This window comes from Loxodonta africana, chromosome 3, assembly GCF_030014295.1.
Source record: "Loxodonta africana isolate mLoxAfr1 chromosome 3, mLoxAfr1.hap2, whole genome shotgun sequence".
NCBI classification, from domain to species: Eukaryota; Metazoa; Chordata; class Mammalia; order Proboscidea; family Elephantidae; genus Loxodonta; species Loxodonta africana.
This window is the reverse complement of record NC_087344.1, coordinates 120,760,659-120,787,514: the sequence shown is the minus strand read 5'-3', so window position 1 is coordinate 120,787,514 and position 26,856 is coordinate 120,760,659. Positions and strand designations below refer to the sequence as shown.

At 36.5% G+C, this 26,856-nt stretch overlaps 1 protein-coding gene across 4 annotated transcripts in view; it reads right to left on the bottom strand.

Annotated features, from left to right (window-relative positions):
- Window positions 1–26,856, bottom strand: part of NEXN (nexilin F-actin binding protein) — a 68,820-nt gene that overhangs the window by 29,944 nt on the left and 12,020 nt on the right. For 2 of the 4 annotated variants that reach the window (XM_010591172.2, XM_064282149.1), the window contains exons 2-6: window positions 9,550–9,628; window positions 7,020–7,098; window positions 6,788–6,936; window positions 2,053–2,094; window positions 636–833 (exon numbers count right to left, since the gene is read on the bottom strand). In XM_010591172.2, the coding sequence (XP_010589474.1) occupies window positions 636–833; window positions 2,053–2,094; window positions 6,788–6,936; window positions 7,020–7,098; window positions 9,550–9,576 (495 nt within the window). In that variant the 5' untranslated portion in view covers window positions 9,577–9,628. Of the gene's footprint in view, window positions 1–635; window positions 834–2,052; window positions 2,095–6,787; window positions 6,937–7,019; window positions 7,099–7,299; window positions 7,423–9,549; window positions 9,629–26,856 lie in introns of those variants that run through there. The other 2 variants (XM_064282151.1, XM_064282150.1) reach the window with 2 other exon arrangements.

Genomic DNA, 26,856 nt, shown 5'->3' with positions numbered 1-26,856 from the left:
CCCATGTGGAGCAAAGCAGAATGAAAAACTCCAAAGGCACAAGGAAAATATTAGCCCGAGAGACAGAAAGGGCCACATAAACCAGAGACTCCATCAGCTTGAAGAACTAGATGGTGCCAGGCTACCACGAATGACCGCTCAGACAGGGAATACAACAGAGACTCCCTGATGGAACAGGAGAAAAGTGAGGTGCGGAACTCAAATTCTAGTAAAAAGATCAGACTTAATGGTCTGACTGAGACTGGAGGGACTCTAGAAGACATAGCCCCCAGACTCTCTGTTAGCCCAGAACTGAAACCATTCCCGAAGCCAACTCTTCAGGCAAAGATTAGACTGGACTATAAGACATAAAATGATACTTGTGAAGACAGTGCTTCTTAGCTCAAGTAAATACCTGAGACTAAATGGGCAGCTCCTGTCTGAAGTGGAGATGAGAAGGCAAAAAGAGACAGGAGCTGGTTGAATGGACATGGGAAGTCTGGGATGAAAAGAAGGAATGTGCTGTCATATTATAGGGAGAGCATCTAGGGCCACATAACAATGTGTGTATAAATCTTTGTATGAGAAACTAACTTCAACTGTAAACTTTCACTTAAAACACAATTAGAAGAAAAAAAGGGGAGGGGGGAATTTACCATGACCAATGAAAGACACTTTGCTTCCTTCAGAGATCGTCGTTGTTCTTCATATCTTATTCTTTTATCTTCTTCATACTTAATTCTTTCTTTTTCTTCTCGTTCTTTTTCTAGATCCTCAAAATTCTTTTTTATTTTTCCAGATATTTTGTGTGATTTGACAGGTACTACTGTCACAAGTAGCGACTCATCTCCTTCCTATTTTACAAGATAGATAATTAGTACATTTCTTCTTAACCAAAATTTAGATTTCACAGGACTTTACCTCCATCATTGGTGAATTTCATTATATTGCTATCAAGTATTATGAGAAACAAAAATTTATTTTTTTACAGATTATTATTAAATATTCCTTCCTCTAAATTCATTGTATGTTAGGAGTAAATCTTACTGAAATCTATTGCTGACAAACTTCAAGGAGCATCCTATATCCTAGAATATAGTGTTAACACAACCGTTGAGGTAGCAAAACTACAGTGACAGTGCCTGAGTTTAGTTATCTGTGCTCTAATCAAGCCCACAAAAGGTAACATGCACCTGAGAGTATTCTAATTTCTAAATCAGTTTGATGGTGGATGAATGCAGTTAATTAAAACAAACCAAAAAATAGCTTCTCTATATGATTTTCCTGCCCATGCAAGCTTTTAAATACTTACTATAATTAATATTTACTGAGAAAAAGTAGTGTTTCTAAATGATTTATTAAACACTTATAAGTGAAAATCTTCAGTGTTTAATCCTGTTAAAAAATTTTAAACATTTGTTGTTTTTTTAAATTCATTTTCATTAGTTCTATTAAATAATCTGTTGTTGCCTCTGAATTTTTTTCAAAAATAAAGTGAAGAACTATATGCTCCTAAAATAAAACTGCTTCCAGTTTACGTGGCTGTAATTTTAGGTACACCATCAAATTGATTGGTTTTAATTATCTCTGTTAGATAAAAAGGAATGACCAAAATATCTGTGGTTGTTGAACATTCCTTCATGGTAGTAGATACTGCTCACAGGTACTAGTATGTGATAACCAAAACAAAAACTGTCAGGAACTCTGAGGAAGACGTCAAACGATGAAAAAGAAAACTGAATTTTTTAAATGTTAGTTTTCAACAATCTAAACTGTTAGTAACAGCTCATGAAATATAGTCTTGCCAGAGTATCTCAAACTGTGACTAATGAGACTTACCTTTCTAATCTAACCATGAAAGCAAAAGCATACTTTAAAAACACTTCAGCTATAGTGTTTGAAAGTATAAAAGTAGGATCTTGCTTTGTGAAACATTTCTTTTTTTGTTGTTATTGCTATATTTATAATTAAAAGAGTAAAATTCTTTCTTCCAATTTTTTTCTTAAATTAAAAGATAATTTGTGAATCAGATAATTTTAGGTGAATGTTTCATTAAAGGAAATTTCTGTTTACCTCTGATGCTGATTCAGTTCCCGTATTGTTTATGTCCTCAATCTATTGAATGAGAATTTCATATCATTACATTACATTGGATTTTTGCTGGTAAACATATAATTGAAAAGTAATTTAGTTGTGACTTATAGTAATTATTCAAATTTATAATTTTTTAAATATTTTTGTTGCTCCAAATTAGCCAACTATTTTCCTTTAAATGGAGAGTGAATCTTATAATCATTTTTGTATTTTGGTATCAGTATCAATATCCAAGGAACAACATATTAAGAAAAAATTAAAATAAAGCCTACCTTTGTAATTTTGGAAATTAAATAATGGACCACACTCTTACGAGCTGTGAGCTTATGAGCAGCAATTATTAACTTAATTAGCAATTTCATCTGAGATACACCAAAACACTCCCCCATTCTCTGCCTCCGCCCCAGTAAAGGAAAACCTATCATTAATAATCAAATAATTGTCATGGTTATATTAAGTATATGGCAAAAATATAACTGATAGAATAAGTGGGCTGAAGGGTATAGGTCTTCACATGGACAGTTTAGAAAGGAAAATAATTCTGGTAGTTATAATGTTTGTTCTATATTTTAACCAGATTTAAGTTGAAAAGGCCCTCTTTCTAAAGGAGAGAGTTAAATTTGGCCATTACTCACAAGAAATGTCATTTAGGCTAAGTAGAGAGGCAGGCTAATGTACTTAACAAACTGAAAAATGAGGGAAGATTAGTGATTTAAATAAGTCAATGTTGTTTTGAGATCTCAGGGAAAGGAAACACAAGCCATGGGAACGGTTATAAAATAAAAATTCAGATTGTTTACTGTTTTAAATTTATTTTTAAAGCCAATGAAAGAGTCTGGAAGTAGTTTGTTCCTCAGCGGTCGAAGGAATTTTGTTGTACCCTGGTTCATACTAGGAACTGAGCTGGCTAAGCCCCTGCTCTCTCATCATCCTACTTTTTTCTTCTGTGTTTTCTGTCAAGGAAGAAATTATACGTCTTAATATAATACATGCTTTCTTGAAAAATATTCTGAAGGCAGATATTGAGAATGTACAGAAGAGAAGTTCTAAATTTCTTGACACCGAATTCTTTTTCTTGCCGCTATAACCTTCCTGAGTTTTTATTACCTCTATGGTAAAGACAATAAACTACACTTGGAGTTAGTGGGGGGTTTTGTTTGTTCTGCTTTCTTTTTTTGCTCGTTTTAAACCGTTGCCAAAACAACAAAAGAGAAGAATTTTTTTTCCCTATTGATTTCGGTAAACAAGAGAAAAGATTAAATTTGTGTAAGAGGCCAAGGGCACCAGTATATTCAGAGAACTGAGATATTCAGAAGTTCAGTTATAGTGTTGGCTTTCAGAAGCAGTCACTGAAGAGCTGCTTCCCAATTTTCTCTTTTGCTTTATGAAAAACAAAACATCTTTCATTCCTTCCCAAATCAACTTCTTTTTTTCCCCTTTTCAACATCTCCCTCTCGCACCAATAACTTCATCTCTTTTTCTAATTTGTTGGATTGTAATCTTGCCCATCAGGGTATCCTCAAAGATAACCAAATAATACCAAACCAAGATTCTCCCCTATATGTCATTGTAACCTGTAAATTTCCATCAGTCCTTAAACTAGCCCAAGCCAGATGTGGCCCAGCCCGCATGCACAGAAGGCCCACCTGTGACCGGTAATTGACCTCAACAGAGGACACAGCAATAGATGGAACGAATCAGAAGGAAACTTATCAACCTGGCCCTATTCTGAAGTGAGTGGTACAACAAGAACCACATCACCTTCTGTTTCCTGGCTGCCTTCTAGAATTTGCCACCCAAATCACATATAAACCCCACTTCCCCATGGCTCCAGGAGTTGCATCTGAGGAACTTCCTCCTGGCTCCTTGCTCTGCACATTGCAATAAAGTTACATTCTCTTTTTCAAAGACCAGCACCCAGATTATTGACAAATCTGAGCACACCAGACAGAATTCAACTTCCCTGGTTCAGTAACATCATTGATCTTTGATTCTATCATCTAGTATATGAAATATGCCTATTTTTAATTAATTATAAGATGATAGAATCTCAGAAATGGTAATTAGAGGTTACTCCGAGACACTCCTTGACAATCTATGCCATAGTTTATTCCTCATATTCAAATATAGGAAACGCTGGTGGAATTGTGGTTAAGAGCTATGGCTACTAACCATAAAGGTCAGCAGTTTGAATACACCAGGCATTCCTTGGAAACCCTATGGGGCAGTTTTACTCTGTCCTATACGATCGCTATGAGTCTGAATTGACTCGATGGCAGTAGGTTGAGGGATTCAAAGATACACTAAATTATACTAGATTTGAATGGAAAATGTACTTGATTAGGTTTTAAAATTAGACTTTATATTTTCAAGGTGAGATTATTATTAATAGTTTGTTTTGCTCTACGTACATATTTATTTAATAGGTCAAATACATCGTTAACTGGAATTCTACAGCATCCTGCCATGTAACGTGTAGGGTTACTACAAAAGTAGCTCTCAAACTTTTTTCACGACCTTATTTTGTTTCTGTCTCTCTCTGATTATTCTATATCTTCATCATATTCAAACTCACCTCTTCGAAACACAGTTTTTCTTTGAGAAACCACTGCCTACATATTCAGCTCTTGAAGTTGTGGTACATCTGAAAATCTAGAGAGTAATCAGTGCTGAAAGAGGATGCAAGACTTAAAAGAAGTAGACTAAGCCCAGGTACATACTCACTATTTGCCGCCAAACACCAGGCTGTTTATAATTTATTCCCTTGTAAAATTTCATTGTAAAAGAAATACATCTTTGATGACTAGAGGTGGCAGCAGTAAAATATATGCCATCCTTTCTTCAGATTAAAAAACCCATTGTCGTTGAGTCGATTCCGACTCATAGCGACCCTATAGGACAGAGTTGCCCCATAGAGGTTCCAAGGAGCGCCTGGTGGACTCAAACCGCCTACCTTTTCATTAGCAGCTGTAGCACTTAACCACTACATCACCAGGGATTCCTTCTTGAGATAAGGAGGTACAAAGTAATAAAATACAGGAAGTTTCCATTCTTTTCTACAGTTCACCAGGTATATGTCATCATTTGCCACTATACAAACGGTTATCTGCAAAGTCAGGGTAAATTAATTTCTTTTGCATGCAAGTATGACATATGCTTTGATTTGATTGTCACTTTTCTTTTTAGAAACATAGTGGAAACTATTTTAGTGGAAACTAAAGGGAGCATAGCAAATAGATTTAAGGCACTTCAAAAGTAGGCAAAAAGCCAAGCACAATCTCCCAATAAAAAATTGTTTTTAAAGAGGCAGTATATTGTGAAGACCATGCTATGGTATTTGTTAAAAAATTGCTGAGAAATGGAGGTGAAACTAAAACAGTTTGATGATTTTATCCATAAGAAATATTGGTTAGGTGAAATATTAAGTATTTATAGCACAATGACTTTATACCAGGCACTGTTCTAAGCTCTTTGAATTTATTATCTCATATAATCTCATTAACAACTCGAGTAGCTAAATACCATTATTATCTCACTAAGTTAAATACACTGATCATCTCTTTCGATCTTACAATGTAGACCACGTTGCAATACATAAACAACATACTGCCATCTTTTCAACTCTACCACTACAAATAATTTAAATGTAAAACAAATAAAGGAACTTCCATGAATTTATCAGTACTTTGATTTATACAATGTAATTATGACTATTAGACATTCAAGTTTCTATATCATTATAATCATTAATACTTTTGAGAGATGAGCTTTTTCAGGCAGTTAGATCAGAGTCTTGGGTATTTTTTAAATACTTATCAGTTTCTTGTTCTCATGCTCTGATCTAAAATGTATGGAAATTTTAAGTTTATTAAGAGGATATATAAAAACATAGTATTGATGCTTTTCTCGTTCCTCATTTATCCTGTGTGGCTGTAGGAACCAGTAATGACTATATGAAGGAAAGAGCTGTCACACATTTCTCTGACTACTATTCCCCAACTTAAAAAAAAGTTAACAAGCTAGCCATTATTAAATACAACGTGATGTAATTCATATCAAATTACTGAGTAGGAAGATGTCTTAATTATGCCTTAATATTTATTGATTGCTTGGTAAAATAGAGGGTCAGCAAAAAGAGGAAGACCACCATGAGACAGATTGACACAGTTGACTCAATGGACTCAAGCATAGCAACAATTGCGAGAATGGCGTGTTTTCGTTCTGTTGTGCATGAGGTCGCTATGAGTCGGAAACTGCTGGACGGCACCTAACAACAACAACAATCATTGATTGCTATTCAAAGACTAGCATTTTGTTAGGTGCTTGTGGATACTTTAAGGAATGTGAACAGTGTAAGAAATGTGGGCAAGATAGGTTGGTAAGTAACGAAAGTCATCTCAATATTCAATCTTAAAATAGGTAATTCTTCCCTTATCCTTCAGCATTTGATATTAAATATTTGTGCTTAAGATCTTGTTTTCAGGTTTGTTGTTGTTAGGTGCCATCGAGTCGGTTCTGACTCATAGCGACCCTACGTACAACAGAAGGAAACACCGTGGGGTCAAGCATGCGCCAATCTCAATCGTTTTCAGATAAGCGGCTATTTAATAAGCTTCTGTTGTATTAAAATATTTTAATTAGGCAACATACTGATTAGTTTTACTTTGCACAATTAGTTTCTAAAGCAAATACCAACTTTATATTTAGTGTATACCTGCTCAGCCTTTTTTGCTAATTCACGCTGTATTTTCCTCTTCTCTAACATATCCTGCTCAATTCTGCGTTTTCGTTCCTCCTCCGTTCTCTTCCTTTGTTCCTCTTGTCTTTGTTTCTCCATTTCAGCAAATTTACCTTTAACAGTTCCTAAAAATATATGAAAAATGTTTGATATTTTGCTGTTTCCTTTTTTGCAATTTTATTTACAATGTACTCCATGAGTTTCTTACCTGTTAGCTTTGGGACGTAAGCCTTTTCTATTTTAGAAGATACATCTTCCTCATCATCAGAAGCAAGCATTTCTTTAATCTAGATGGTTAAATAAATTAATATGAACACATCTCCAAATATTAGACAAAATTATATGCAGAGCTTGAAATTAGTTTATAAGGTAAACACAGAAAATTATTTGAATTATGGTTAATATGAAATGTGGTTAATGTGAATAATAAATTAAATTAAAAATATAAAAATGAATACTTGCACAAGAATAAAATAAAATAAAATAACCTCCTGCTTTCTCCTGTTCCATTCTCTCTCTCTAATATATTGTTCTTTTCTTCTTTGCTTTTCGTCTCTAGATCTCCTTTGGTTTCTTTCTTCCCTGGCTCTCTGCATGGCTTCAAACTTATCCTTTACATCACCCTTGCCAAGTTTTGGCACATAGGTTTTTGGGATAGGTTTAGATGAAGAAAGCAGAATCTTTGTTAGAAGACAATAAAAAGAAGAAAGTTTAAAAAATAAGATAGGAAGAACTTAGGTGATGATAGATCAGAATAAGCAATATATAAGAAACACATTGAAACAGAAAACATAAGTGAGTTTGAAAGTTTTGTTTCGACCATCAGAAACTTATTAGATATTTGTAAAGCCCAAGTATGAAAAATAAAATTATGGGAAAATACCAGAGTATAAATTCTATTAATATATAGTGAAGAAGTCCAATTTGGGGATGAATCCCACAGAAGTTAAAGGTCAGTAAAATAAAATATTGAATATAAAATTTTAATTAAAAACAATTAAAAAATTTTTATGGCTCTACTCCATTATTAAAAATTAAGATTTGACCTCACTTACTTAAAAGGTACCAAGACTAATTTAGATGAAATTAGGTGGAGTTTAAACAGAGCAAAAGGTTAAAGCATAACTCATATACTGCCTTCTTGCTGTCTTCCATACCTGATATGAGCAAAACTGAAGGCCAGTCCTTCATTCCTCATTTCTGGCTAAGGTGCATCATGGTCTTTGTGCACAAGTAGTGATTTATGTTCTTACTACTGCTATACTGCCCATCTAGAGCTTCCTTAAACCAACATTAAAAATTTGCAAGACGGTTATACAATTTCAAATAGAATGAGCTTTAAGAGGAAAATTTCCAATTGGCAAGAGAGCTTCCCAAAGAAGGGAGAATCTGGTAGAAGGCTGTGGAAAAGATCTTCCACCACTTGAAATCCAAGAAAGCAAATTATTTTCATTTTTTTCTTGAAAATTAAACTGATCTCTAAAAGAAGTTTTAGTAAATAAAATTTCAGTACAGCAGAACACCAAACCATTTCTCCTAGTGATAATGGCAAACTGATTAATCTGTGGCACACAATGAGCCAGCCCGTATTTTTTTATTAAAGTTTTATTGTGGTAAAAATATATATAACAAAACATTTGCCAATTCAACATTTTTTACATGTACATCCAGTGAGATTGATAGCGTCCATCATGTTGTGCAGCCAGCACCACTATCCATCTCCAAATTATTTTACCACCATGAACAGAAACTCAGTGCCCCCTATGCAATGACTCCCCTTTCCCCTTCCTTCTACCCGTGGTAACCACTAATAAATTTTGGTTTTTATAAGTTTGCCTATTCTAGATAGCCATATAAGTGGGATCATAGAATATTTGTCCTTTTGTGACTGACTTTTTCACTCAGCATAACTTTTTCAAGGTTCATCCATGTTTTGGTATGTATCAGAACACCGTTTATCTTTATGACTGAGGGATATTCTACTGTATTTATGAACCACATTTTGTTTATCCACTCATCTCTTGATGGGCATTAGGTTATTCCCACCTTTTAGCTACTGTGAGTTGCTCTGCATTTTATTACCTACTTACGGCGTGTATATTAACCATTTAAAGTGTCTTTTTGTTTGTTTATAAACTTGGGGCATCAGTAGCTGAGCTTTTCTTAATACAACTTTCAATAACGACAGACAAGAGCCAGAAGAAGACTAAGAGAAGTTTTATTGAAGCTATTGGAAGGAGTAGCTAAGAAAGATCCTCATCAGAGGGTGAAGTATCAGTTTCTTCTGTGAGTATAGATGACATCCAGTTTTTGTTTTTTTTAAATACTGAAAAACTGTACTTTATATTCTCTAGGTTGATTTACATTCCATAATATACAGTAAGGACATTAGATTGTCTCCTCCTAAACTACTACACAGCCTTTGGTGAATATCTAGCTGGAATTTATGGATATAAATAATTTCTACAACTTATCAAGATCATTTAAATTGGTACTCAAGACGCTGGTCATCACATCCACCTTACTATTATTCACAAACCCAGTAATCATGCTTCCTAGATTAGAGCTGAAATGAAAATACTGACTCTGAGATCGGACTGAATTTCTCTTTTTATGTTTTATATCTTGTTTCTATGTTGTTAACTATGAACTTCTAAATACGACCCTTCCAATAGCTCTACAGTCAATCCTACATTTCCTCCACTTACTTTTTTTTTTTTTTTAATTTTGAGACTTACCTCAGCCTTTTGGGAAATATCATTCATTTTTGCTCTATGTGGTCTTCAGGCAATTATGAAGTGTTGTATATTTTTGCACCTGAAAAAAAATTTTAGTATTTTGTAAGAATTAAAAAAAAAAAAAATTGTTTTTTCTGTGAAAGTCTGCACAGCAAATTTGGTTCCCATTTAACAATTTCTATACAAACTGTTCAGTGACATTAGTTATATTTTTTACAATGTCTCAGTATTCTCTTTGTGTTCTGGTTGTTCTGCTTCCAGTACTCTGGTTTCTCTGCTCACTTATCTTCTCATCTTTGCTTTAGAGTAATTGTTGATCTTTGGGTATCATATAGGTGGTTTTTTAATGGAGCACCATACTCATGGGTAATATCCTTTATTTTGTGTGCCAATCTGTTATTTCTCTATAAGGTGACCTCAGGAGATTGTTTCAGTTCAAGGTTTAAAGAGATCTCAGAGTGAGAGTCTCAGGGAGCACTCTAGTCTCAACTGGTCCAGTAAGTCTTGACTTTTTTTTTTCCCAGTCACACATTTTTAATTTGACACTTGAAATTATAACAAGTTTAAATAGATGCAAAAGATATAATTTCTGGCATAATATAAATACTGACATTTTGGAATGAAACTCTTATATCATTCTTTTAAATGTATCCAATAGAATGTATATACCACAGCAATTTGATACTCAGCATCAGCCTTGTAAAGTACAAAGTAGCTCTTCTTTATCAGTGGGAAATTTCACATCATTTTTTTTTTTCTTTCCTTGAACTTATATTTCATTCCCTTTCCTGCACAGAATTTTTTTTAACTTTTATTGAGCTTCAAGCGAACGTTTACAAATCAAGTCAAACTGTCACATATAAGTTTATATACCCCTTACTCCATACTTCCACTTGCTCTCCCCCTGAGTCAGCCCTTCCACTCTCTCCTTTCGTGACAATTTTCCCAGCTTCCAACTCTCTCTATCCTCCCATCCCCCATTCAGACAGGAGATGCCAACACAGTCTCAAGTGCCCACCTGATACAAATAGCTCACTCTTCATCAGCATCTTTCTCCTACCCGCTGTCCAGTCCCTTCCATGTCTGATGAGTTGTCTTCGGGAATGGTTACTGTCCTGGGCCGAGAGAAGGTTTGGGGACCATGACCGCCGGGATTCCTCTAGTCTCAGTCAGACCATTAAGTCTGGTCTTTTTGTGAGAATTTGGGGTCTGCATCCCACTGATCTCCTGCTCCCTCAGGGGTTCTCTGTTGTGCTCCCTGTCAAGGCAGTCATCAGTTGTGGCCGGGCACCAACTAGTTCTTCTGGTCTCAGGATGATGTAAGTCTCTGGTTCATGTGGCCCCTTCTGTCTCTTGGGCTCATAGTTATCGTGTGACCTTGGTGTTCTTCATTCTCCTTTGATCCAGGTGGGTTGAGACCAATTGATGCATCTTAGATGGCCGCTTGTTAGCATTTAAGACCCCAGACGCCACATTTCAAAGTGGGATGCAGAATGTTTTCATAATAGAATTATTTTGCCAATTGACTTAGAAGTCCCCTTAAACCATGGTCCCCAAACCCCCACCCTTGCTCCGCTGACCTTTAAAGCATTCAGTTTATCCCAGAAACTTCTTTGCTTTTGGTCCAGTCCAGTTGAGCTGACCTTCCATGTATTGAGTATTGTCCTTCCCATCACCTAAACCAGTTCTTATCTACTAACTAATCAGTAAAAAACCCTCTCCCACCCTCCCTCCCTCCCCCCCCCCGTAACCACAAAAGTATGTGTTCTTCTCAGTTTATACTATTTCTCAAGATCTTATAATAGTGTGGTCTTATACAATATTTGTCCTTTTGCCTCTGACTAATTTCGCTCAGCATAATGCCTTCCAGGTTCCTCCATGTTATGAAATGTTTCACAGATTCTTCACTGTTCTTTATCGACGCATAGTATTCCATTGTGTGAATATACCACAATTTATTTATCCATTCATCCGTTGATGGACACCTTGGTTGCTTCCAGCTTTTTGCTATTGTAAACAGAGCTGCAATAAACATGGGTGTGCATATATCTGTTTGTGTGAAGGCTCTTATTTTTCTAGAGTATATTCCGAGGAGGGGGATTTCTGGGTTGTATGGTAGTTCTATTTCTAACTTTTTAAGATAACGCCGGATAGATTTCCAAAGTGGTTGTACCATTTTACATTCCCACCAGCAGTGTATAAGAGTTCCAATCTCTCCGCAGCCTCTCCAACATTTATTATTTTGTGTTTTTTGGATTAATGCCAGCCTTGTTGGAGTGAGATGGAATCTCATCGTAGTTTTAATTTGCATTTCTCTAATGACTAATGACCAAGAGCATTTTCTCATGTATCTGTTAGCTGCCTGAATATCTTCTTTAGTGAAGTGCGTGTTCATATCCTTTGCCCACTTCTTGATTGGGTTGTTTGTCTTTTTGTGATTGAGTTTTGACAGAATCATATAGATTTTATAGATCAGGCACTGGTTGGAGATGTCATAGCTGAAAATTCTTTCCCAGTCTGTAGGTGGTCTTTTTACTCTTTTGGTGAAGTCTTTAGATGAGCATAGGTGTTTGATTTTTAGGAGCTCCCAGTTATCTGGTTTCTCTTCGTCATTTTTGGGAATGTTTTGTATTCTGTTTATGCCTTCTATTAGGGCTTCTAATGTTGTCCCTATTTTTTCTTCCATGATCTTTATCATTTTAGTCTTTATGTTTAGGTCTTTGATCCACTTGGAGTTAGTTTTTGTGCATGGTGTGAGGTATGGGTCCTGTTTCATTCTTTTGCAAATGGATATCCAGTTATGCCAGCACCATTTGTTAAAAAGACTATCTTTTCCCCAATTAACTGACACTGGGCCTTTGTCAAATATCAGCTGCTCATATGTGGACGGATTTATATCTGGGTTCTCAATTCTGTTCCATTGGTCTATGTGCCTCTTGTTGTACCAGTACCAGGCTGTTTTGACTACTGTGGCTGTATAATAGATTCCGAAATCAGGTAGAGTGAGGCCTCCCACTTTCTTCTTCTTTTTCAGTAATGCTTCACTTATCCGAGGCTTCTTTTCCTTCCATATGAAGTTGGTGATTTGTTTCTCCATCACATTAAAAAATGAGATTGGAATTTGGATCGGAAGTGCATTGTATGTATAGACGGCTTTTGGTACAATAGACATTTTTACTATGTTAAGTCTTCCTATCCATGAGCAAGGTATGTTTTTCCACTTAAGTAGGTCCTTTTTAGTTTCTTGTAGTAGTACTTTGTAGTTTTATTTGTATAGGTCTTTTACATCTTTGGTAAGATTTATTCCTAAGTATTTTATCTTCTTGGTGGCTACTGTGAATGGTATTGATTTGGTTATTTCCTCTTCGATGTTCTTTTTGTTGATGTAGAGGAATCCAAGTGATTTTTGTATGTTTATCTTATAACCTGAGACTCTGCCAAACTCTTCTATTAGTTTCAGTAGTTTTCTGGAGGATTCCTTAGGGTTTTCTGTGTATAAGATCATGTCATCTGCAAATAGAGATAATTTTACTTCCTCCTTGCCAATCCAGATGCCCTTTATTTCTTTGTCTAGCCTAATTGCTCTGGCTAGGACTTCTAGCACAATGTTGAATAAGAGCGGTGATAAAGGGCATCCTTGTCTAGTTCCCGTTCTCAAGGGAAATGCTTTCAGGCTCTCTCCATTTAGAGTGATGTTGGCTGTTGGCTTTGTATAGACGCCCTTTATTATGTTGAGGAATTTTCCTTCAATTCCTATTTTGGTGAGAGTTTTTATCATAAATGAGTGTTGGACTTTGTCAAATGCCTTTTCTGCATCAATTGATAAGATCGTGTGGTTTTTGTCTTTTGTTTTATTTATATGGGGGATTACATTAATGGTTTTTCTAATATTAAACCAGCCTTGCATACCTGGCATAAATCCCACTTGGTCATGGTGGATTATTTTTCTGATATGCTGTTGAATTCTATTGGCTAGAATTTTGTTGAGGATTTTCGCATCTATGTTCATGAGGGATATAGGTCTGTAATTTTCTTTTTTTGTAATGTCTTTACCTGGTTTTGGTATCAGGGAAATGGTGGCTTCATAGAATGAGTTAGGTAGTATTCTGTCATTTTCTATGCTTTGAAATACCTTTAGTAGTAGTGGTGTTAACTCTTCTCTGAAAGTTTCGTAGAACTCTGCAGTAAAGCCATCCGGGCCAGGGCTTTTTTTTTGTTGGGAGTTTTTTGATTACCGTTTCAATCTCTTTTTTTGTTATGGGTCTATTTAGTTGTTCTACTTCTGATTGTGTTAGTTTAGGTAGGTAGTGTTTTTCCAGGAATTCATCCATTTCTTCTAGGTTTGCAAATTTGTTAGAGTACAATTTTTCATAATAATCTAATATGATTCTTTTAATTTCAGTTGGGTCTGTCGTGATGTGGCCCATCTTGTTTCTTATTTGGGTTATTTGTTTCCTTTCCTGTATTTCTTTATTCAGTCTGGCCAATGGTTTATCAATTTTGTTAATTTTTTCAAAGAACAAGCTTTTGGCTTTGTTAATTCTTTCGATTGTTTTTCTGTTCTCTAATTCATTTAGTTCAGCTCTAATTTTTATTATTTGTTTTCTTCTGGTGCCTGATGGATTCTTTTGTTGCTCAGTTTCTATTTTTTCAAGTTGTAGGGACAGTTCTCTGATTTTGGCTCTTTCTTCCTTTTGTATGTGTGCATTTATTGATATAAATTGGCCTCTGAGCACTGCTTTTGCTGTGTCCCAGAGGTTTTGATAGGAAGTGTTTTCATTCTCGCTGCATTCTGTGAATTTCCTTATTCCCTCCTTAATGTCTTCTATAACCCAGTCTTTTTTCAGGAGGGTATTGTTCAGTTTCCAAGTATTTGATTTCTTTTCCCTAATTTTTCTGTTATTGATTTCCACTTTTATGGCCTTGTGGTCTGAGAAGATGCTTTGTAATATTTCGATGTTTTGGATTCTGCAAAGGTTTGTTTTATGACCTAATATGTGGTCTATTCTAGAGAATGTTCCATGTGTGCTAGAAAAAAAAGTATACTTTGCAGCAGTTGGGTGGAGAGTTCTGTATAAGTCAATGAGGTCAAGTTGGTTGATTGTTATAATTAGGTCTTCCATGTCTCTATTGAGCTTCTTACTGGATGTCCTGTCCTCCGAAAGTGGTGTGTTGAAGTCTCCTACCAAAATTGTGGAGGTGTCTACCTCACTTTTCAGTTCTGTTAAAATTTGATTTATGTACCTTGCAGCCCTATCATTGGGTGCATAAATATTTAATATGGTTATATCTTCCTGGTCAATTGTCCCTTTTATCATTATGTAGTGTCCTTCTTTATCCTTTGTGGTGGATTTAACTTTAAAGTCTATTTTGTCAGAAATTAATATTGCTACTCCTGCTCTTTTTTGCTTATTGTTTGCTTGATATATTTTTTTCCATCCTTTGAGTTTTAGTTTGTGTCTCTAAGTCTAAGGTGTATCTCTTGTAGGCAGCATATAGACGGATCATGTTTCTTTATCCAGTCTGAGACTCTCTGTCTCTTTATTGGTGCATTTAGTCCATTTACATTCAGCGTAATTATAGATAAGTATGTGTTTAGTGTTGTCATTTTGATGCCTTTTTATGTGTGTTGTTGACAATTTCATTTTTCCACTTACTTTTTTGTGCTGAGACATTTTTCTTTGTAAACTGTGTGTTCCTCATTTTCATAGTATTTGCCTTTATGTTTGCTGAGTCGTTACATTTTTCTTGGTTTTTATTTTGAGTTACGGAGTTGTTATACCTCTTTGTGGTTACCTTAATCTTTACCCCTATTTTTCTAAGTAAAAACCTAACTTGTATAGTCCAATATCACCTTGTATCCCTCTGCATATGGCAGTTCTATGCCACCTGTATTTAGTCCCTCTTTTTGATTATTGTGATCTTTTACATATTGGCTTCAATGATTCCCTGTTTTGAGCATTTTTTTTTTTTTAATTAATCTTAATTTGTTTTTGTGATTTCCCTATTTGAGTTGATATCAGGATATTCTGTTCTGTGACCTTGTGTTGTGCTGGTATCTGATATTATTGGTTTTCTGACTAATTTCCTTCAGTATTTCTTGTAGCTTTGGTTTGGTTTTTGCAAATTCTCTAAGCTTGTGTTTATCTGTAAATATCTTAATTTCACCTTCATATTTCAGAGAGAGTTTTGCTGGATATATGATCTTTGGCTGGCAGTTTTTCTCCTTCAGTGCTCTGTGTATGTCATCCCATTGCCTTCTTGCCTGCATGGTTTCTGCTGAGTAGTCTGAACTTATTCTTATTGATTCTCCCTTGTAGGAGACCTTTCTTTTATCCCTGGCTGCTTTTAAATTTTTCTGTTTATATTTGGTTTTGGCAAGTTTGATGACAATATGTCTTGGTGTTCTTCTTTTTGGATCAATCTTAAATGGGGCTCAATGAGCATCTTGGATAGATATCCTTTCGTCTTTCATGAGGTCAGGGAAGTTTTCTGTCAGCAGATCTTCAACTATTCTCTCTGTGTTTTCTGTTATCCCTCCCTGTTCTGGGACTCCAATCACACGCAAGTTATCCTTCTTGATAGAGTCCCACATGATTCTTAGGGTTTCTTCATTTTTTTTAATTCTTCTATCTGATTTTTTTTCAGCTATGTTGGTGTTAATTCCCTGGTCCTCCAGATGTCCCAGTCTGCATTCTAATTGCTCGAGTCTGCTCCTCTGGCATCCTACTGTGTTGTCTAATTCTGTAATTTTACTGTTAATCTTTTGGATTTCTGAATGCTGTCTCTCTATGGATTCTTGCAACTTATTAATTTTTCCACTATGTTCTTGAATAATCTTTTTGAGTTCTTCAACTCTTTTATCAGTGTGTTCCTTGGCTTTTTCTGCAGATTGCCTTATTTCATTTCTGAGGTCAGCCCTGATGTCTTGAAGCATTCTGTAAATTAGTTTTTTATATTCTGTATCTGATAATTCCAGGATTGTATCTTCATTTGGGAAAGATTTTGATTCTTTTATTTGGGGGGTTGTAGAAGCAGTCATGGTCTGCTTCTTTATGTGGTTTGATATCGACTGCTGTCTCTGAGCCATCACTAAGATATTGTAGTGATTTATTCTATATTTGCTCACTGAGTCTTATCTTGTTTTGTTTTCTTTCAATATACGTGGATGGGCTACTAGATTGTGCTGTCTTGATTGTTGTAGCCCTTGACTTACTTATGACCTATTACCAGCTGGTTTGGGCTGTTACCAGATATCTATGCTTGAGTCCATTCACTATTCTTGAGTAGAATCTGATTTTGGGTCAAGTGTGTGATGCACCCTGTCACCTATCCACCTTGAGAAGTAGTGGTGATAGTTGTGTGCACCAGATTCTAGTAGCAGCTGGGGTTCACACTCCAGGGGGGGCAGGATGCTGACAGGCTTCCCCTAAGTGTCAGTGAGGTAGGTGTGTCTCTATTCCTAAAGCACCTTGGTGGGTGGGCTCTGCAGCTGTACCTTAGGCCCCCAATGCAAGTATCTCTACAGATTGGCAGGTGTCATCCTCCTTAGACCCCTAAGGCAGGAGGCTAGGGTCAGTGAGGGCTCTGTTGAATACGCAGAGATATCAGACCTGGGAAACTTGTCTTTCCAGTATATCTGCTAAAAAAAAATGCAGTCAGATCCCTATCAGAAATGCCTTTGCATTATAATAGCCACCTTGTTCCCTGTAGGGATGAAAGCCCGAGACTGTGGATCACATATGCTTGGCTGGAGCTGGTTCTGTGTTTTTAGTCCAATTAGGGAAGGATTTTTGGTCCCTGGGTTTTTTGTGGTTGCTTCTCTAAGGAAAAGAAAAGCCGCGGAGCCGTTCTCCCTCTGGATCAGGAAATTCCAATGTTAATGAAGCCGCCTGGGAAGGGGAGGGGAGCGTTCAGAAAAACAGGAGAGAGTAGCACCCCAGAATATAGACAAAGTTACTTATCTCGCTTGGGATGACTGTTTTATCTGAGATTCCCAAGGGGCACGTCACCTGTGTGTGCTGGCTGGGTAGAGATTGCCCCCGAGGGTTAGGCCCGCGTCCTGTACTTGCACTGTCTCAGAAGCCGCGGTCAGTTCCTCCGCTGCCAGTCCAAAGCCCAGCGTCAAGTTTCCCCGGCTGGGATGCCGCACTCCTGGCTCCAAAAACAGTCGCTGCCTCCCGGTGACTTCTCCTCCCACCAGCCGCATGGCCGCGCCGTCTGTGCGGACCGGCTGGGCCCCCCCCAGATCAGTTCAGGGGGCTGGGCCTGCGCCCCGTTTGCACCGTCACAGGATGTGGTGCTCAGCTCCCCTGCGCCCAGTCCAAAGCCCCGTGCCAAGGTTCCCTGGCTGGGACGCTGCACTCCCAGCTCCAAAACCAGTCGCTGCCTCCCGGCGACTTCTCCTCCTGCCAGCCGCGTCGCCGCACCGCCCGCGATGACCGGCTGGGCCCCCTCCCTAGGTCAGTTCAGGGGGGTAGGTCTGCACCTCTTGTTTGCGCCGTCACAGGATGCTGTGCTCAGCTCCACTGCATCCAGTCCAAAGCCCGGCACCAAGGTTACCTGACTGGGACTCTGGCTCCAGGCTCCGAAAACCGTCGCTGCTTCCCCGTAGTTGTTCGTTCTCGGTCTCTGTCACTCAGGTCAACTCTTTAAATCTGTGTTTGTTGGTCAGGGTTCGTAGATTGTCATGTATGTGATCGATTCAGTTATTTTTCCAAGTTTTTGTTGCAAGAGGGATCCGAGGTAGCGTCTACCTAGTCAGCCATCTTGGCCCCCTCCTCCAAGTCTTGACTTTTTAAGAATTTGAGTTCTGTTCCTCATTTTTCTCCTGCTCTTTTAGGGTCAGTCTACTGTGGCCCTGATCAGAATTGTCAGTAGTGGTAGTCTGGCACCATCTAGTTCTTCTGGCCTCAGGGTAGATGAGCCCATGGCTTGTGTAGGCTATCAGCCCTGTAGACTAATTTCTTCTCTGGGACTTTGGTTTCCTTTATAAGACTTTTCAATAGCTTAATTTTTACTATTTTAGTAGATATCATAATATGCTATGTATTCTTGTAATTAGAAAAGGATATTAATTACTCTTCAAAAAATACTAACAAATGCCAAGCAAATAATAAATTATTACAATATTTAGATGATTTTCAATTCCTTTTCCCAGGATTCAGGGTGTAGAAAGTACAAGGCTTATGGTGTTAAAAGATCTCTTTAGGGTATGGCCAAGAATAACTTGGTGAAGATATCATGTGCACTTAAAAAGTTTGTGTATTCTGTGACTACTGGGTTAAATTCTAACTAGATCAAAGTGATTGATGGTAGTATTTGGATCTTCTATGTCTTTACTAATTTTAATCTCTTTGGTTTGTTTTTTTGGCTAACTCTTCTATCATTCTCTAACTTTAATTCTGTCATTTTTGTTTCATGTAATTTCAAACTTCTTTAAGGTCATACATATTAATATTGCCATGTCTTCCTGAAGAATTGACCCTTTCATCTATATTAACTTTCCCTCTTCTTATCTCACTGTCCTGAAGCCTACTTTATCCGATATTAATATAGCCACACCAGCTTCCTTACGTTAACACAGTGCATGGAATGTCACTTTCTATCCATTTGGTTTCAATCTATCTGTATCCCTATATGGAAAGTGTATTTCTTGGGTACAGCAACATAATTGGACCTTGTTTTAAAAAAAAAAAAATCAATTCTGATAATGTCTGTCCTTAGATATTAATAGATAGATGCAGTGTTTAGTCAATTAATATTTAATGTAATTATTGGTCTCATTGGATTTGGGGCTACCATTTTAATATTTGTTTTTTGTTTGTCTACTTTTTTGGTTGTTATTGCTCCTCTATACTCTTTTCCTGCCTAGCTTTGGATTAATTGAATAATTTTTAGAATTTTATTTTATCTATTGGCTATTAAAGAAAAAAAAACTTCAAAACAACTCTGTTGAGGTATAATTGATACACAATAAATGCACTTATTTAAAGTGTTCAAATTGATAAGTTCTGACATATGTATGTACTCATAACACCTTCACCACAATCATACCATAAATATATATAGCACCCCCACAAGTTTCTTTTGGGAGTGCTGTATATATTTATTACCTTAATATATATACCTCCCTCCTATCTCCTTGCCTCCCCCACAATCCGAGGTAGACAAGCTTTCTATCACTGTAGATTAATTTACATTTCCTAGAATTTCATATAAATGGAATCATACAGCATATATTCTATTGTCTGGCTTGTTTCACTCAGCATAATTATTCTGAAAAATAGATTCATCCATTTGGTTGCATATATCAACAGTTAATTCATTTATTAATGAATAATATTCCATTATAGAATATACTACAATATATTACCATATTTTATGCAAATAATGCAACCTTCTACATTTGGTTGCCAACCACATTTTCACAAGTTCCGCTATGCCAATTTTTTTTCACATGTCGCTGTAAAAAAATTAGCACAGTGTGCTTACAAAAATACCTTGCAGGGGAGGATGCAGCTGGCAAACAAATGTAGAAGGTGTACATTATTTGCATTAAAATACCGTAACCATTCATGTACTGGTAGACATTTGAGTTCTGTTGCTTTACAGTAATTGTTGCCCTTTTGGTCTCTTATTTTTCTAGTTATTGTCTATTACAAACAAAACTGCTATGAATATTCATGTACAATTAGTTGTACAGGCAGTCCCTGGATTACGAATGAGTTCTGTTGGTAAATCTGTCTCAAGTCAAATTCTTACGTAAGTCAGAGCAGTTAGGTACGGTTCATATCTAATGTCAGTTTGTATGTAGCGTACCTTTCTACGCATAAAAACTTCCAGATACACTAAAACAGATACACAGAAAAACTTTAAAGAAACACTTCCAGATACACTAAAACATCTTTAAATGATGATACAGTAATGTTTTGATGTGCATCACAAAGTACTGTTTGTTTGTTATTACAAGCCATTGTATGTACCTCAGATTTTTAATACAATAGGTTTTATGGGGTTGGTTTGTAACTACATGTTATATGTAAATCGGACATTCATAACCCGGGGACTGCCTGGATAGATATATGCTTTTATTTTTCTGGATAAGTAAAGTATAATGGCTGGGCCTTATGGTAGATGTATGTTTCACTTTTTAAGAAATTTCCACCCAGTTTTCTAAGTGGTTGGACCATTTTACATTTCCACCAGTAGTGTCCCAGAGTTATACTTTCTCTACATCCTCACTAACCAGTTGGTATGGTCAGTCTTGTAAACTTTAGACATTGTAAAGGTGTGTAGAGGTATCACATTGTGGTTTTAATTTATATTTACCTAATGAGAAGTATTCCCTCCTCATTAGTTTTCTAGAAGAGCTTGTATAGAGTTGGTATTATTTCTTCCTTAATTTATATTTACCTAAGGCTTGGTGGTGCAGTGGTTTAATTGCTCAGCTACTAACCAAAAGGTCAGCGGTTTGAACCAACCAGCAACTTCACAGGAGAAAAGATGTGGCAGTCTTCTTCCTAAATATTACAGCCTTGGAAACCTTATGGGGCAGTTCTACTCTGTCCTACAGGGTCACTATAAGTCAGAATGGACTTGATGGCAACAGGTTTTTTGGGTTTTGAATGACAAATGATATTGAGCATCTTTTCATGTGTTTATTTGCTAGTTGTAAATTTTCTTTGGTGAAGTGTACAAATTTTTTGCCCATTTTATTACTGGGTTATTTGTTTTGTAATTGAGCTTTGAAATACCCTATGTACCCTGGATAAAAGTCCTTTATCAGATGTGTGATTTGCAAAGATTTTCTTTCAGTATGTGGCTTGTCTTTTCATTCTCTTAACAGTGTCTTTTGAATAGCAGTTTATTGCTAGTATATAGACGTACAATTTATTTTTGTATACTGATCTTATATTTTGCAACCCTGCTAAAGTAACTTATTAATTCTATTAACTTTTTTATAGAGTCCATCAGTTTTTCTACATAGACTATTGTGTAAACTGTGAGAATAGTTTTACTTCTTCCTTTCCAATTTGTATGCCTTTTATTTCTTTTTTCTGGCCTAACTGTACTAGCTAGAATGTCCAATACAGCATTAAAGAGAAGTGGTAAGAGTAGACATCTTGGCTTATGTTCCTGATCTTAGAGGAAAAACATTCGATCTTTCACCACTAATTATGATGGTAGCTGTAGGTTTTTCGTAGATACCCTAATTAGATTAAGTCTCTTTCTATTTTTAGTTTTTCTGGAGTAATTATCAGGAATGGATGTTGGAATCATGCTTTTTCTGTATCTACTGAGGTAATCATATGGGCTTGTTTAGTTTGTTAATATAGTGTATTACATTAACTGATTTTCAAATGTTAAATTAACCTTACATTCCTGGGATAAACCCCAGTTGGTCATGATGCAATATTCTTTTAACAGATTGTTGAATTTGATTTGATAAAATTTTGGTAAGAAGTTTTGCATCTGTGTTCCTGAGGGATATAGGCCTATAGTTTTCTTGCAATGTCTACTTGTGATATCACAGTAATGTTCCTCTCATAGAATGAGTTAAGAAGTATTCCCTCCTCATTAGTTTTCTGGAAGAGCTTGTATAGAGTTGGTATTATTTCTTCCTTAAATGTCTGCAAGAATTCCCCGGTGAAGTCATTGGGGGCTTTAGTTTTCTTTGTGGAAAGGAGACAATATGATAGAGTAGGTGGGAAATGAATCCATGTAAGTTACTAAATAGGTCCTAACATGTGTTGTTTAGTGGGTCTGTGAGTGCTATAATCAGCTAACTAAATAAAAGCAGGTCATGCATGGATGAGAGTGTGTCATGAACCAAGGATTATAAGTAATCTATGTGCCTCCTATAAGAATAACAAATAGCTCTAGTTGTGTTCTCTTAACTATTAGGTATTTCTTCTTGTATAACCAACAAAACATATCTTTCATTTTCATAGCTTCTTGAATCTTATTTTTATTCATTCTTGTTATCACCTAAATTTTAATAGTCAAGATTAATGTTTCTTGCAAATTTTCTCATGTATTACATCACTATTTCCACTGCCCCCATACTGATGCAAGCCTTTAACACTTCATACTTGGATTGCCACAATTTATTAGTCATACCTAAACCCAAATTCTAGCTCTGTTGTTTCTGAGTTTTGATTTGGTGAGATAACGTATGTGAAAACCTCTAGAATAATACCGAACATTGTTGTTGTTGTTACGTGCCATCTAGTCAGTTTTAGCTCATAGCAACCCTATGTACAATTGAACAAAACACTGCCAGGTCCTGCCCATCCTCATAATCATTGCTATGTTTGAGCCCATTTTCGCAGCCACTGTATCAATCCATCTCACTGATGGTCTTCCTCTTTTTCACTGACCCTCTACCAAGCATGATGTCCTTCTCCAGTCCCTGCTGATAACCTGTCCAAAGTATGTGAGACAAAGTCTCACCATCCTTGCTTTTAAGTAGCATTCTAGCTGTACTTCTTCTAACACAGATTTGTTCATTTTTCTGGTAGCCCATGGTATATTCAATATTCTTCGCAACACCATATTTCAAAGGCACCAATTCTTCTTCAGTCTTCCTTGTTCATTGCCCAGCTTTCACATGCATATGATGCAATTGAAAATACCATGACTTGGGTCAGGCGCACCTTAGTCCTCAAAGTGACATCTTTGCTTTTTCACATTTTAAAGAGGTCTTTGGCAGCAGATTTGCCCAATGCAATCCATCATTTGATTTCCTGACCGCCACTTCCATGGGCATTGATCGTGGATCTAAGTAAAAGAAAATCCTTGACAACTTCAGTCTTTTCTCCATTTATCATGATGTTGCTTATTGGTCCAGTTTTAAGAACTTTTGTTTTCCTTATGTTGAAGTGTAATCTATACTGAAGGCTATAGTCGTTGATCTTCATTAGTAAGTGCTTCAAGTCCTCTTCGTTTTCAGCAAGCAAGACTGTGTCATCTAAATATAGCAGGTTGTCAATTAGTCTTCCTCCAATCCTGATGCCACATTCGTCTTCATATAGTCCGGCTTCTTGGATTATTTGCTCAGCGTACAGAATGAATAAGTATGGTGAAAGGATACAACCATGACACATACCTTTTCTGATTTTAAAACACAGTATCCCCTTGTTCTGCTCAAATGACTATCTCTTGGTCTATGTACAGGTTCCTCATGAGTACAATTAAGTGTTCTGGAATTCCTATTCTTTGTAATGTCCATAATTTGTCATGATCCACACAGTCAAATGCCTTTGCACAGTCAATAAAACACAGGTAAACATCTTTCTGATATTATCTGTTTTCAGCCAAGATTCATCTGACATTAGCAATGATATTCCTCCTTTCACATCCTCTTCTGAATCCGACTTGAGTTTCTGGCAATTCCCTGTTGATGAACTGCTGTAACCATTTTTGAATTATCTGAGTACTTAACATTCTGAGGTACTAATAATTTTGATTAATTTCATTACTCTTGGTCTCCCTGACTATAATTTACCCTCTTCATAAAACCTACATTTCCATACCAGTAAGCATATAAACACGTATAACTTGTGTATTTTTAAAAAGAGTAATACCAAAGGGTATGAGAAGAACTTGAGTAATCTCACATGGAATCATAGGGACTGATAATTTTAGCTGAATTAATTGGCCAGAAGGAAACTTAAGAAGCCTCCACCACCACTACCAGCTTCCCCCTCCCTACCCCCACCACCAATGAAATGAACAGAAAATTGAGTGGCTTGGTGACAGTGAAGAATTAGCCTGTCAAGGGTAGTCCTGGAGAATAAATGAATCAGCTAACACTCTTAATTTAATTTTTCAAATCCTCAAATTATATCTTGGCTTATTTATAGATTCAGAATAAAATAAGATCAATTTTTTAAATATACAATGAGTAAAACCACTTAAAATAGTTTTTTAAAGGTCATTCTAGTATTCTGTTCATTTTCAAAGTCAGTAAAAATTTGAACTGTATTAGCCTTAACTATTTTTGGTTAAAATATAAGCAAGCAATTAGAACTTATAACTGCTGACAGTTTATTCTGTTCTGCCATTTGAGGATAAAAAATTGTAGCAAAATAAGTCATGACCATTTTCTATTTGGTGGTTTATTAGCTTTTTGTATTCTGGAATTACTTTTAAGATGTAGATTGCAACACTTAGGATTCTTACTCTTAAACAGTTTTATGTTGGAGGAAAAAAAATCAAAAATCAAGAGAATAAATATTCACAAGATTGCTTTGTGGATAATTAAGAAGAGACGTGACTCTTCCTGGAATAAACAGTTTAGCTAGCTCAATGGTCTATCTATGTTAAACTAAATTTAAAGGTATGAATTTGACTCCATTTGGCCTATGAACTGCACTCCAAAGAACTCTTTTCCACAGTCATTGATTGTATTGTCAGCCTAAATCCACTATTTTGAAAGTGCATCCTTTGATGACAATGTGAATAAAATTAATGACAATGTTAATCTAAGCTAACATTTATTGAGCCTTTTTTAATGTACCAAGCAATGTGCCAAGTGGTTAACATGCATTATTTCCTTTACGCCCCATGACAACCTTTTAAATACTATTACCAAACCCTTCCTCATAAGTTTTGAACCCCATCATTTTAAAATTGGATAAAAGCATTAATACGAGAATAATATCTTGGAGTTTATTTAATAGGATTTGAAATCTTCTTACAGATGGGAAAACTGAGACTTAGAAAAGTCACATAACTTGCCCAATGCCACATAACCAATGAGTCAGTCTGACTACAGAGTCTTTACAGAATCTGCATTCTTATCCATTATATTATGCTGATCGGTATAATATCAGTACAACTGGGGTGGGGCGTAACATCCAGCTTGTAAGGTTTTACCTGTGCTATAATCAACAAAACTTTTCATCTAATTACTTGAGAATGAATATCCTAATGGCAATGTTTCCGTTTATTGCTGATTTTTCAAAAACATTAAGAAGGCCACGATGGTGGAAGCAGCACTGGAGTTAGAGGCGGAAACACTTGGCTATGGCTTCTGCTGAGGACGTTTATTCACCGTGCAGTCTCAAACAAGCCAGTTAACTTCTGTGAACTTCAGTTTCATATGTAAAAAAGGTATAATTTTTTTCACTCTATTGCCAAATAAAATGGACAGTTTCCTCTTTCTGATCTTCATAGCTACATCTGACACTGTCAATCACTCTTTTCTTGAAATTCTCTTCACTTGGCTCCAAAACATCATTTTCTCCCTATTCATTCATGTCACCAGCCACTCCTTCCCTGTCTCCTTTGAGGGCTTTTTGCCTCTCTCCATCTCTTAGACGTTGTTTGCCCCCAGGTTTCAGTTTTTGCTTTTTTCTTCTCTTTTTTATACTTTTCTTTAGTGGTTTAATATACACTGGTAGTTAAAACTATCTTGTTAGCCTCATTTCTATCCACTTCTCCTTCTCACTGTATCGCCCATACTGAAATACTGGCACGCCTCAAGCCTTTGCACAGCCGGCTCCCTCGGCTTAAATGTTCTTCCCATGTCTTTATTCCTGTTTCACTGAGCTAATTCGTCCTTGTCCTTTAGTTCTTACATAAATTGTCATTTTCTTCTGTAAGTCTTCCTCGACTCCACAACACTAGGTTAGATGCCTTTCCTATGTGCTGCCATAACACCCCAATTGTAGCATTTACCATAATATGCTGTAATAACCCACTTTCTTGACCATGTCCTCTATTAGAGTGTGAACTCTCTGACAGTAAGCTGTATTTTGTATACACTGTATCCCAGCAGCTAGCATGTGCCTGGCATACAGAAAGAATATATAATAATTGTTTGCTGAATGAGAAATCCTGCCAACTTCAAGGCGAGGTACTTTATAAACAGTTAAGTGCTGTGTGGATATATGTATGATCATCCTTATGCAGAGTTACAGGCTAAATAGAATATGTCATTGATTACATAAATACTTCTTAAGCATCTACTATGTGTCAGGCATGAGGCATTGGTGGTTCAGTGGTACAGTTCTTGCCTCCCATGCGGGAGACCCAGGTTTGAGTCCCTGCCGATCCATCTCATGCACAGCCACCACCCATCTATCAGCGGGTTGTGTGTTGCTGTGATGCTTAACAAGATGGACTAGGAAGAAAGACCTCGTGGTCTACTGCCTAAAATCAGCCAATGACAGCCCTAGGGGTCACAATGTCCGATCTGCAGTGGATTGTGGAGATAGTGCAGCATCGGGCAGTGTTTGATTCCATCGTGTATGGGGTCACCATGAGTTGGGACCAACTCCACAGCAGTGAACAACATGT